Raw genomic sequence first — 14435 nt, forward strand, 5'->3', positions numbered from 1 at the left:
GTTACAGGTTTAGCCTGACGTTAGCATAAATAATTGGGCACTTAATCAAAATTTTTAACTACACGTTAGAGCAAAGTTTGACAGTTTCTGTCTGATTCCGTCTCTCTACCTGTTACTGTCAACAGTCGCAGACCCGAGAGGCAAAAATATGACATTAATGCAGTTGAAAACCGGCAAATTATAGTCCCCTTTTTATGACGCACTGAAACCAATGCATTGCCGGGCGACTTCAAATTAGAATCGTAACGGATGAAGTGGCGTTGAAGAGGATTTTCTTCCCGGTTCTTGGGTTTTACTCCGATAATCGTCATTCCACCACTGATCCACATTCATCTATCACCGCCCCATGGGATGCTCGGTGTCAGCCCCTCGGTCCTAAGTAATGAACATCATTTTCGCCTGGCACTTACCTGGTCTCGGAAAGAAGACGCACTATTTATATTGCACATTAATTTTAATCGTTGTGTGTTATGGGTGGTCTTCTCTCTCACACACACACACACATATATATATATATATATATATATATATATATATATATATAGAATGGGAACGGTGAAGTGATAAGGCCTAAATTAAAATGTTTATTTTGTTTAATTACGAAGTAAAGTAAAGTTTGTCCCACTAAACGCCATGTAGGCGTTTGGGGTGAGTGGAGGTATAGCTCCTCTCTTCCTTGACCTCGGCACTAGATGGGGGTGAGTGGTCAGCATCACGCCCCGGCCGGCTTTACCCCCGGGAAAGGACCCCGGTACCCATTGTAGAGGAGGCTGGGTGGGCCCCAGAGCCGGTCTGGACGCAGAGGCTAGAGGAAAAATCCTCTGCCCCCGTCGGGGATCGAACCCCGGTCGTCCAGCCCGTAGCTAGTCACTATACTGACTGAGCTATCACGGCTCATTGTTTAATTACGAATAAGAGGAAATAAAAAATGTAAACAAGTATTTTAGTCGCGATTTTGAAATTTAGGACGCAATTTTAAAGGCATAGGCGTAAATGGGAGCATATAGGTATAATATTAAAATTAATCAGAGGAATGTGACGTAAAGGTGCGGAATGTGTTAAATTCACACACGACAGAGTCAAATGGTTGGTTTCTTGTGTGCCACCGTCCTTATGCTTTAAAACTTTATTGGCCTAGTGAGCAACCGTCAGCTTCCCCAAAGAAGTTCCTACGCCATGGGATTAAGACCTACTGCAAATATTCCTGGCTCAAAGTACAGGCATCTTACATTTTCAAGGTCATTTTGCTCTACTTTTATTGTATAAGACAATGGCTCTGATAATTGGAGGACATTACTGAACGTTGACAGACATACTTCCTTCATCGTCAGGGCTGTAGCGATGGATTCTGCTGTGTCGTCCCTTGTGAACTTATAGGCAGAAACCGACGTTTCGGAGGAACAATTTCTCTATCTTCAGGGCTAAAGAATGTGGGTTCTATCTACAAATCCACACGGCGTTGTAAACCAGAAGACGAACTTTGACATCTTTACAAGCGATGACCTGAAGTTTCGTCTAAAGATAGCAGATGCATTACAAAACACGGTCTTTCTGGATCTTGTTTGTAAGATTATTCCACTATGAGGACTCTGCGAAGGGCGGGTCTAATTTCCTTGTCCAAAAAACAAGATAGTCGATACGAAAACAAGATCGGTCTTGTTATGATATTCGGTTAGGTGTTTAAAATATTCACACGTAATTTAACAGTGGCTTTACGCCCACAAGCCTGGGCCGGATATGAAAACGGATCTGCAGGTACTAATTTAAAACAATCCAATTTTAATCCACGCGTTTTACGTGCGTTATTAGCTTAATTGCACAATATAAACTGTTACCAAGGTCGGTAACGAATTGTTCTCTTGTATGAGCAAAGGCCAGCCTACTTGCGTACGATACGGGGTCTTACGTAACTTATCCGGAACCTACTTTGACACGTGGGAGGAAGTGTTGTAGGACTTACCACAAAGCGTCATGAACCAGAAGACTGCATTCTACAGTCTTCGATCTAATTTCGTTTTCCATGTGTCCGTCGTCACACATGTGCAGTGGAATCCACTATGGATCCATTAACCCCAAATATCAGAATCTGAAAACGGTTTAATACGACAGACAGACTTCTGGGTTGTAAAATAGCGTGGACTTACAAGTAGCTACCAACATTTCTAAGAAAAAATACTTCTTCACACCTTGAAGATGGAGGCAATATGTTCCGCCGAAACGTTGTTACCCACCTACAAGTTCACACGGGACAACGACGCAGAAGCTCGCCACTACAGCCCTGAAGATAGAGGCAGTACGTTCTTCCAAAACATTGCTAATTCAAAACGTCGCGTCAGATAGGTAGAAATCCATCGGGCCAATCCGCCCCTGAGTCTCTCGGCTGCCACGCCCCAATCCAGTTGGCAGGCACACACCAACGGAATAAGAAGCTACCGGGAGGTGCCGGATACCTCTACAGGCGGGCAAAGACCTCTTCTTGCATTGACCTTATTGTATCTCGGGTACGCACTTTGTAGGTGGGGGGGAGGCCGAGCTCTATATACGATGGGAATTATTCGACATACGAGCGAAATGGCCAACACGCAAGCGGTGCAACGGGCTTGCTCTGTGCCTACTGGCAATTGCAGGAATTCGCATCTCAAGAATAACTCTATCGCTTCTTGGAAACTGCGAATCCTACCCTCAACCTTTCCCTTCCACCCTTCCCACTTCTCTCATTCTACGGGCCCTGAAAGCGACGCTCATCGCCCTGATGATGGAGGCAGAAATGACCTCCGAAACGTCGGTAAACTTCAACCAGACTACACGGCGCAAGAACCCAGAAGACAGCCATCTTCTTATAACTGCGTAGCCCTTGAGAATGAATTTGATGTAAAAAGATCTTTCGTACTTTATATTTTAAAACTTCAAGCATTGATCAGTGATATATCAAAGATCACACCCAAAATTATATGTTACTGAAAGTAACGGCCGTGTGGTTGGTAACCCTGTTCCGTATTTCGGAGATCCTGGGTTCAAATCTCGGCTCAGAAACCCTCCATGCAAATTCCGGAATAGAATATTAATTTAGATAACGACCGCTTCCTTCCACATCCTTTCCAATTCGTATTTGTTAAGTACCGTGTTATTTGAGTACGTCATCAAACAAGGGGAATGTTTTAGCCACCAAAAGCTCAAAATCAATTTGCTGTATACAGTTGTGGCAAAATTAATTGCCACTGTAATTATCTTTTTGTGAAATGTTGTAATTGACAAATAATTTTTGAAGATAACTCTGAGGCCTGAAGGTCAACTAAATAACATTTAAAGATTCTTCTTACCGCAAAAGAAATTCACGCCATTACAAAGATCAATTTTCTTAATGTTTTTTTAAAGAAGTAATCACTTTCTCAGCGTCGTTAAATAAACAACGACGATTAAACACTGATTTTCCGTAACTATGGTTCACGCTCTCTGGAAGTTTTCATTCAGTCATGACGGAGCTGACAAAGGATCACATAATCGTACGTCTCATTCCTCAGACACTTTGATGGATCCGTAGATCCATTTACGTTGTCATGCTTCGGAGAATACCTGACGCTCCGAACGGTGGATTCAAGTTAAGTAATCAATGTCCAGTGCCGGCATTATTCCTTCCTGTCTCACTGTCTTGACTAATCACGTATACGATGTTTCAAAACAGAAACCTGATTGGACGATCATGGAACTCTGTGACGTCACGTAACCAATTCATTCGCACTCGACGCATTTGATCTTACATTTCCTGAATCTTTCTGTCATCTCATTTGATACACATTTTTTTTAAAAAAAAATCTTGTTCTCACATTAATGTAGGTATTTCTCTCTGTTCTCCTATTTTTATTCTGTCCCTCCCACGAAAATTCTCGGGCCACAGGCCCCGTTACCAGATCAAGACAAATTCCAATTATTAGTCAAAACTTGGCTAACCCTGAGATGGCATTTACCTGTAAGGCCCGAATATTTGTTATGTAGTAGTTGGACCGGTGGATGTGGCTGTTGTGTTGAGGGGCCAACATCGTGACTGCGGCCTCACGTCAGGCCCCCGGGACAGGGCGGGACGGTCATGACTCCCCTCACAGAACTACAGCCTGACTCAGAATGTGATGCACGACCACAGGGCGATACACACGAAGCAATGTCCTTTTTTTTGAAGAAACTATCAGTCGCTCAGCTATTCAACAGATTTCCTGCGTTGTGTTTAGCCCGAAGTTTCGTTACCGTGTTCTGAGAATCTAACAGTCGCTAAGCTGGTCACGAAACTCCCATTCATTCGTGGAAATGGTAGTTAAAAACAGTTCGCCACTGGATAATATTCTGCGTCAAATCAGTAAGTCACAGTCCATATTCCAACACCCAGTATTTTTAAGATCCATTTTAATGTGACTGTCTATCTACGCCTTGGTCTAACAAGTAGTGTCTTCCATTTTCACTGTAATACGTCTGACGTAGAGACGAATTTGACAACGACAGTGGATTCCAACGACAGCCTGAATTATGTAAAACGTAGTTCAACAACTTGTTAAATTACGCGGGCGGACGGACGAACAGACATAGTTCGCCCCCAGATTACATTCGTTTTCTGCAAATCGTACAAAGAAGATTTCTGCAATACGGACACAGCCACTGTGACCGACGATTATCGTGTTGTTATACCATCCAGCAGATAGCACCAGTATACATTTAACTACGAAAGACAATGAGCTTCTGCCCTCAAGCAAGATTAAAACTCATATTTCATTAAAAAATTAATCCAGTTTTTCACTCAATCATTCCCTTATTCAAAGAATTGTTCAATTGCCATTAATTACTCTATTAAATCGATCGTATCAATCATTCAGAGATCAAAGTGGGTATGGGGAATGAATAGTTGTGAAGGACCTGACCCCTTTGGAAATGAACTGTCTCTAATGGTGTTCGCTGAAATATCATTTGCAAGCTGGATATTATTAAAAATAAAAGTTTTTTGGCTGGTATTTTGTGCAGATAGTAAATAATTTAATACCGCTGTGAAACAATGGCAGTTGAACTGGTTTCCTGAATTGTTTTATTTATTAAGTGGTAATCCTAATTTTTCTGAGTTGATTTACTTGAAATAAAGAAAAGGAACTATGTAATTTTACGAAATATCAGCAAAGTTTCAGATATAAAATAATATTTTATTGGATTAATGTCACATATGTACAGAATACGTCACCACAGACCACGGAAATCTTTATTTCAATGTTATTAACGTGTTATAAATATTCCTTACGTGTAATATGTCCTATGGCAAATGGAATCTGAAACCAACATTTTGTACCTTACACTCCTGATTTAATCAATCAGAACGGACTTAAAAAAATATCTAATTATTTCCCAGGACGGAGAGTTGTGAAAAGAATTTGATAAACTGTCAAAAATTGAAATGAAATATAGTTTACTTATTTTAGGAAATGAAGTGTTGAAGAATTAAACGAAAATTATCACTGAACAGACACAGAAGTGTAATACGTTCCGACAAGCAACAAAGGAACATTGACAAACAGAAAAGGATTATTCCGAAGCCAACTCTTATTTTAGGTGACTGGATTCATTACAGCGTTTGCATTTCAAGATATCTTATCGATTCAAACAAATACATTAACTAATTACGAAAGCTTAGACGGTAAGTGCTGTCTGGTTTAGGAATGACATTTCAACTTTCACTGATGGCACATCAGAGGTTGGAATTCGATTCCAAGGAGTTCATTGCAAAAATAACTAAAACTTTTATAATTAAGTATTAGTCACGAGTATTTACCTCTGAGGTGGAACATTTCTGTATATAAACTCGTGTTTTTTTTAATGTTCAAGAGTCCAATTGTATTCAAATTTTAAAGGAGTAATATGGCAACTGTATTATTCAGTCAATTATAACAGAGGTGTTCGCATCTCCAGTTTGGATCTTCTTTTCAAGTACGACAAGAGCCAGTATTATTAATGTAATTATCAATATAAGGATAACTACCATAATTATTACAAAAGCCCAAGACAGATCAAATGCTGATAGAGATCTGTTCTTGGTTGCTTCTGTGTTACTGAGGCCGTTCAAGATACCCGAACACACACGATAATCTCCATCGTAATTATTCTCGTGAGAATAATCGCACGTCACAAAACAGGTGACATTGCGACCTTGACACCAGCCAAGCGCTGTTATTCGTTGACACAGACACGAAGACAATCCTGTTTTGCTGGGAGGCGATGATATTTCTTTGGACGTCCCGAATAACTGCAATTCCAAAGACTGAAGGCTTTCCAGTGGGCTAAATGTTTCAGGGGCAAAGTCTCTCATTGCATTGCCCTTAAGCCTTAGTTCCCTCAGATCACGTAGACTGTTAAAAGTTTCTTTATCAATAACTGATAATCTGTTGTAATTCATATCCAAAACAATTAGCTTTCTCAAAGGAGACAATGTCACTGGTACAATCCTTGATAACTGGTTTCCTTGCAAATAAAGTTCTTTAAGATTTACCAAGGGTTCAAACAGCCTGTCTTTTAAACCCTTCAAGCTATTATTTGCCAAATTTAAATTTATCATTTTACCCAAACCCCTAAAAGCAAACGAATTAATCTCACTTAGGTCGCAGTTTGACAAATCTAACGTTTCGATCACAGAAAAGTACTGTTTCGTGAAGGAATTTTCTTCCAGTGTACGAATGAAATTGAAGGACATGTTCAGAACAGTGTAGAGTTCCCCTCTGAAGGTCTCGATGAAAGGGATGTTTGTAAAATTAGTGTTTGAGCAGTCCAGAACTTGTGTCGAACACAGACATCCCGAGAGACATGAATTCCTCGTAGGCCGAGTCTGTATGAGGACAATCACGGCAACCACAAGCTTCCAACTCGACGCCATATTGTATCTGACGAGGGAAGTTCCTCTTTCTAGCAGAGTTACAATCTAGTTGAGCTGAAACCTAAGTGACATCACCTGATTAGCCTTCCCGTCGTCACTTAATTTCGAAAACAGATGCGTTTTTATGAATTTGTATTTCCACGATAACTTCCAATTTCCATTTCTGAAAATCCATAGCCTATATAACTGAATTGAAGTGTTAACAGATCGCAGGATGGTTTGATTTTACACAATGCAACTCAGAAGTTATTCGTAACAGAATATTAAATTTTACTTGTTGACAAGATTTTTATCTCTTCTAGTATGAAAACGGATGAGTCGACTCACTGCACTTACAAGAATAAGAAATTTAAATGTAAGAAATAACAATAACTTATGCAAATACTGATCTGATACATGCCTGGCTTACGTCCACTTAATTCCACAAGTACGCACGAACAACCCAGAACCTGTAGCAAGCGACCACACGACCACACGCGTTTGAGGTGAGAGGGATTTTGCTGGTTTGGCTTCGCAGGAAGGAAACTGCAGCCGATAACATCCTCGTCAAATTGATAAGGAGAAAGGATTACTCACAGTGTCCCTTACAGTGTAATTTCTCTGTCTTATTTCGTTTCGATATGCACCGCCTTCATATTTTGAAAATTCAGGAATTATATGAACTTCCTAGCCGCCATGTAAAATCTAAAGTCGGTCTTCTGAGTTGTAACGCTGTATTGACTCTGTAGATATATACCAACGTTCTTCGGAGGAAAATAATGCTTCCATCTTCAGAACTGAGTTTGTTCTTTAGATATTTCTTGTGTTCGATTTGTTACGTGTTGCAATGCGATATCAGAAACTAAACCATGCTTCTATTATAAGCGTTATTTATTGTCAACATACAGGGGGCGTTATTAATTATCTCTCTCAGGGTTACAGCCTGTCTGCTACGTGCACACAGATCGCAGTTCGATTTCGTGAATGTGTACTCTCACGTACACTAATTACCAGTCCTGTGAGTCTGCTTAAATTTCACACGGTTACGAAATTAAAAACGGACCTAATAATTTTAAGGTGACGGACAAACCACGAGGCAAAATCCTTCTCGAAACGCAGATAGCACGCTCAGATAGTCAATAAATTATGAAACCCAAAATTTCATGACCGTGTTCAGAACATATTTTGCCTGAGATCCATTCTAATATTATCCTCCCATCTACACTCAGGCCTTTATGTGCGGTCTCTTCAAACTTTTCAAGCACTTTTCATTTCCCTCAAAGCGTGCCACACGTCACAACCACCTCATAATCTTGATTTGATTATCTCTCAAAAAAAATTGGTAAAAACTACAAATTACGAAGAAATATTTCCGATTGTAATCAGCTGCGAAAATATTACCACGACTAGAAGTGGTACGTTCATGTTTATTTAGACCAGCAATTTTATTTTAAATTGTATGGAATATTAATTGTCGCTGTGAAAAGCATTTGTTACTTTATTTCATTACAACCCTTCGTCTAACAAGAAGTCGGCTTTATCTGATCTCCCGAGACGCTGCTAAGCTCCGCGGTGCTCCAGTGCCAAGCTTAAATGTGTTTGAATCAAAGGACTGGCCACTTCCTTGCTATGCTGTGTTAAGTACCTTATGCCACGGACGTCTTAAGTTATTTCCCATGTGCTATTAGCAGTCATCAATATCCAATATGGCCCAAAATCCCTTAACAGCATTATCGTGGCAACAGTTATACCAACATACACGTCATAAATATTATCCCGTAAGGCTCATAACCCAAAAAAACAGCAAATGTTCACTATTATATAGATAATTTTCTCTTAATTACGTAAATCTCTAACAAACAAATCAGTCAAATACTTGAAATGCAATATAAATTAAAGTCTGTAGCAGTTAGCACTCTAGATTTATATTCTGAGGTAAAGGTTTCACTCAGTCCCTCCACGAAAATGCCCGGCCCTTTTTTCTAAAACACGTCATACCTCTTTTCCACACATCCTTTCCAACTAACAAATTACTCAAAATGTTTTTATAGCTCCCAAGTTCCATTATCAATTCAACTCGCTGTTCTGACTGACATTTTGAGATTTTCCTTAAAATTTCCGAGAGATAAAACCCGAGCTTATATCTTTAAATACATCACGACATTTTACTTACTTCTACATCATTATAATTCATTACTCAGAAAAATCCTCAAAACAGACAGCACATGATTTAAGCAGCTTAAAATTGAAATAAATCTACACATTTATAAATATTTTGTTCACGAATTGTGTGATATGAAGCCTTAAATACTTTACTCAATGCTAAACTACGTATAAAGTTCAACATGAAAGTTACGTAGAACATATAATTCATGGTTCAACATGTCTGTAATTCAGCACAAGAAAAGGAGAGGAACGCCAATGTAAAAAAACAGTATATATAAATGTCAGTACTAGTTTTGTTACACGGCTCAGAAATATTGACCTTACTTCGCAGACATATAAATGTATTTGGAAATTAAATTACCAGAAAAAAAAAGTTGACTACAGGTGAACTTATAACATAAGAAATAAGGCTTAAGATATATCATCACATGCGATGTTCAAAACACGACAGAGAATTGAAAGGAACGTGTTAACAGAATCCAAAGAGTACATTAATAAAAAGACAGATACGCCAATATCAATTTAACGAGTGAACTTTTTTCATTTAATGGTCTTGGTTGCTAAACCACCAAAACCAGCTCAAAGACGCTAAATCATTGCTCGGCGTAATGATGAACAGAAGTAGCTACTAAGGCCTGTCCTACACGCAGTTCAAATATTCTTCCGTATTTCAATTTTACGGTTATATTCCTGCGTCTGCCTTAGTTGCTAGGCGACAGTTTATTGTACCAAGAAATTACTACGTATCGCCGCGTAAGAAAATACTAATCTCGTAAACGGCACTACATAAGCCGAGCCCAAATTACCGACGTATCATGTACTCAAGTTTATGTACCACAGCGATGAGCAAAATTCCTCAAACAACTCCAGAATTTGTTAATGAATAAACTTTGGAGAGCCATTTTAACAGATTTTTGCATAAATTTCTACATGGTAATTACTTCATTAGTCTTATACTTTTTAGTAATATCCTAAAATATTCTTCAGATGTTACGTAGTAGGCCTTGTGACCTGTTCTGATTCAGAAACATGGGCCTAAGTCTCAATCAGACCGTCGCCAAGACCTACCACGCCTTCGACCACGTAGCTTTAATAACAACCAACAGTTTAATACGTCCTGTGCTCTGATAAACAAAAACAGGATTAGACACGTTGAAATGGCAACTTAAAAATGTAAAATTATAAGCTCAAAAGAAGATATACTAAGACGTTCTTCACTTGTAATCTTCTCCATTATTTCTAGCTCCTCGTTGTAAATAATGACTTGTAGCGGACTTTCTTGTTTAAAAATTAGTCTTACGTCTCAGGTGGTTTTGATTTGTTTAACTTTCATTAATGTATGATACTGAAATGATATGATGAATACACAGGCCCTATAATATGTTTACATAATCTACATTATTTTAAGATCTAGCGAGAAATTAAACAAAGGCAGTTTCTTTACGAATTTAACACCGTACAATTTCCAACCAATAAATTACACCGCATGTACAGAGCATCCCAAAAACATATATACACATTATAATATCTTGCGCGTATGCATATTTTTTGGGACACACTCTATGTGATCGAACAATTTATATGGTGCGTGGGAAAATTTGAGTAAGTATTAAGTATTTATCAATAACTAGCGAGAAAGTACTTTCAGTATTGAAACTGGAAGACTGATATATCATGTATTGGGTTTAGTATGCGAACGGGGACACACACACACACACACACACACACACAAAAGATACACACTTTCAGGAAAGTCACAAATGTTTCAGTACTCACCAACTGCGTCCGTCTCTGTGCTACCTGTAGAACGTTTAAAATAGTTCACTTCATTATGTCTTTGTCCTGATTGACGCATATACACTCACAAATATCGCAAACGAAACGCACATTATCTATAAGATTCATACTAAAAATATTCGCGTTCTCCACAGGCACACGAGTGATCTGAACTAATGGACGTAATGGATACACAAGCTAGGTGTAGAAAACGGCTACAAATATCAGTTGTCTTAAATAAGGACAACTCGGATACATTTATTTCTATTAAAACACGAAATTGTAATATTAGATCACACTACAACTGAAATACAGAACTTGAGACACAAATTAAACTTCATTCAAACTACAAAATACCAATCGTAGTTACACCCCAACCCACGCTCAAGCAAGCATTCAACTGTTATTGCGTCATTCTTTCCCTATGACAAATGAATCACTGCAAGGCGAACAGCGATCGTCTACTGTTTTGGGTGCGTTCAAAAAGCATTACGGGAACAAGTGTTACAAACTTAAAAAAATAAACGATTATAATTTCTTCTTTTAAAAGAAGTTGGTCTTAAAGTAAATACAGAAAAACAAAACTAAATACAGTCAACGACTGTAATCTTGACACTTGCAATGAATGCAGGCCTAAATCGTTACATAAAGATAGTTAATGAACCCTTTAAAAATGTGACAAATTTCTGATATTTGAGAATCAAAATCTCGTTTATGATGAAATTAAGAGTAAATTCAATTAGGGCAATGCTTGCTACTATTCGGTTCAGAACCATTTTTTTTTTTTGGTATTTTCATCTGCTGTCAAAATACGTAAAGATTAAAACACTACAGAAGTATAGTTCTGCCTGTAGTTTTGTATGGATATGAAACTTGGTCTCTGACACTAAGGGAGATACGTAACCTAAGGATATTCGATAACAAGGGTGCTGAGGAGAATATCTGGACCCAAGAGGGATGAATAACTAGGAACTTCGTAAGTTGTACTCCTCGTCAGATGTAATTAGACTGACCAAGTCAAGGAGGGTGCGATGGGCAGGGCATGTAGCCCGCATGGAAGAGAGGGGAAATGCATACAGGGTTTTGAGAGGGGGAACCAGAAGGAAAGAGACAACTAGGAAGACATAGACGTAGGTGTGAGTATAATATTAATACAGATCTTATAGAAATAGTATGGGGTGGCATGGAACTGGATTCATAAAATGTTGGGAATTTCTTGATTGGCTAAGCGACTGTCGGCTCCACGGAGTAAGCAAGGAAGGGGCATTGAACTGTTGTGTGAATTTACAGGTTTTTAAACCCAATACGACAGACTGTTTGTTAGACGTCTGACAAAAGTCCTTGACTCAGGCCAATACAACGACTCAGCCTACACAGAAAAAAAGTCGGGCACAGCCATGCCTCGAGCGGGAATCGAACCAGAACTCCCGACTGTTACAACGCACTTTCTGTGAGAGGAGACTGCAATTTCGGCTGTTTAAAATACACAAAATCACATTACATTCTACTTACTTAATGCTTAAAAACTTTTAACACACGAAACATAAATGGAAATTTATAAAAAATAAAAACCTAATACCACGTCTGATTCCTGTTTATTTATTTATTTATTAATTTACGATTTAACGACGCTTTCATTAAATCAGGCTATATATCGTCGAAGAATAACGAGATTAATAGCCTCGGTGTTTATGTTAGCGTTTAATAAATGCTAATGCATTTTTCCAACGCATTAACTGATATTCCAGGAAGTCAGCCCTTTCTATACTCTCAACCCTGAGGATACTGAATGTACTATTATAAAAATGTCTGACTATTAACATCATTACTGTTAAATAAATATTACTCTAACAGGCTCCTGGTAGCAAATTTCCAGACTCTAATGAAATTATGACCGGATTAAATTAAGGCAATGAAGATGGTCTCTTCTGGGTCGTTGAGCCATGTAGTCTGCTAGAATCTTACCTACGTTTCAGAGATGCATTCTGCCTCCATCATCAGGATGATCGCCCTGAAAGACTGCTTAAATTGTAAAAACATAAGGGAATAAATACATTTGTCAAAAGGAATTGACGTCTTTAACAAGTATCGTTGATCGCACACGTTATAAAACTTTATAATTTATTAATCAGTAATTCATAAATATTAATTTTAAATCATAAATGCTCTTCAATCAAGAGTTAAAGCTTTAAATTAAAATTTACTCTAAAGAACTTCTACGTATATCAAATCTAAAACTTCTTGACGATGGTGAAGAGTCAATTGAATAAAAATTTCCTTGGATATTATCCATCGTCTAGTAAATATAAAACGTAAAAACGACGTTTCGGAGATGGGATTCTATCTCCGGAGATAGGGATTAGCTCTATCTAGAGGGCCCAACTGTGTAAGAACCTGAAGACGGAGATAGAGTCCCATCTCCGAAACGTCGTTTTTATGTTTTATATTTACTAGACGATGGATAATATCCAAGGAAATTTTTATTCAATTAACTTCTACGTAGTTTAAAAAATTACAAGAAAATGGGCATTTTAGGGCACTAAATCCACCCTTTCTCCTCGAAGACAGGCAAAAGTTTCTTTATAGCCCTCTTGTACGACTCGCTAAGATAAACCTCGTCCTCCTGATTTACGAGTTTCGAGACGTCAGGCGTCCATCAGGAATATGGGAAGAATCGAGCAACTAATGAGCACTGCTTCAGTCGATCAAGAGAAGGCTCCAAGCTCTGAAGACGTCCGCGTGAGGGACTTGTGATATTCTTCCACGAGAACGTGATGTTCGTCCAGAAGATCGAGCGCGGGCGAAGTCCAGTGGCTAGCCTGATAATCCACAAACCTACAACCAGCACCACGATATGAAAAGAAGAAGAAGAAGAAGAAGAAGAAGGCGTCTCCACAATCCACGGCACGTAACACAAAATGATAAACTATTAATCAGATCATTCACTTACCTCTTCAGTTATTCATTAATTCCCTTCCAAATTTTTAATTCATTCTCTCTCTCTCTCTCTCTCTCTCTCAAAGTTCGGAGAGAAGTTTTTTCAGTACGTGGGAATAAGTTAATTTGGGGCGAGACGATCATTATCACCAATAAAAACACCTCGCCGCGATGAAAACTTCATATTAAATAAAATAAAAATCTGTTCAATATTGATTATTTATTAAATTTCTAACACACTCAGACGATGACCAACAGACGACGGTAACCGCATTTCTGAAACTCTGAATTCAACTTTCTTGTTACTAGCCGCGAGTTTCCGAAATAACAGGCGAAGAATTCTTACCTGACATCAGCGACCTCCCCGGTGTCATCCGAACATCATGTTGTTCAACCAGAGATCTCCGTGGCAAAGAACGTTGAATTCTTCGTCGTCTCTTTTCACCGAATCGACGTACGATAAGTAGGCGTCTTCTGATGATTTCAGGAGTTTCTCGTAAAACCTCTCTTTATACCGAGGCCAACTTCCAACTTCCTCAGCCACGCTTTTGGCCGTAGCGTCGAAGATGCGTCCTGAAGTTTCCACATCGACGCTACTGAACACACATTCCTGGAAGCACTGGAATTGATCTCACCCCTTTTCGTGTATTACGACGGTCACCGCGTGAAATCATCCGATCTG

General features: G+C 38.8%; 2 protein-coding genes across 3 annotated transcripts in view; both read right to left on the reverse strand.

Moving 5' to 3' along the window:
- Positions 1–14426, reverse strand: part of LOC110826669 (vesicular acetylcholine transporter) — a 157131-nt gene extending 142705 nt beyond the window's left edge. For both annotated transcript variants that reach the window (XM_087357757.1, XM_087357755.1), the window contains exons 1-2: positions 14100–14426; positions 10817–13651 (exon numbers count right to left, since the gene is read on the reverse strand). The gene's annotated coding sequence lies outside the window, so the exon portion shown is untranslated. The remainder of the gene's footprint in view (positions 1–10816; positions 13652–14099) is intronic.
- On the reverse strand, positions 5157–10750 carry LOC110826610 (uncharacterized). Its single transcript, XM_022057408.2, has 2 exons — positions 7296–10750; positions 5157–6956 (listed from the first exon to the last, which is right to left on the reverse strand). The coding sequence occupies exon 2, from the start codon at positions 6893–6895 to the stop codon at positions 5903–5905; it is 993 nt and encodes a 330-aa protein (XP_021913100.1). The 5' UTR covers positions 6896–6956; positions 7296–10750; the 3' UTR covers positions 5157–5902.
- Positions 14427–14435: the final 9 nt, after the last annotated feature.

The sequence above is a fragment of the Zootermopsis nevadensis genome, unplaced genomic scaffold (assembly GCF_977971745.1).
Source record: "Zootermopsis nevadensis isolate Lab colony 2312 unplaced genomic scaffold, Znev_1.0 Znev_ptg000028l, whole genome shotgun sequence".
NCBI classification, from domain to species: Eukaryota; Metazoa; Arthropoda; class Insecta; order Blattodea; family Termopsidae; genus Zootermopsis; species Zootermopsis nevadensis.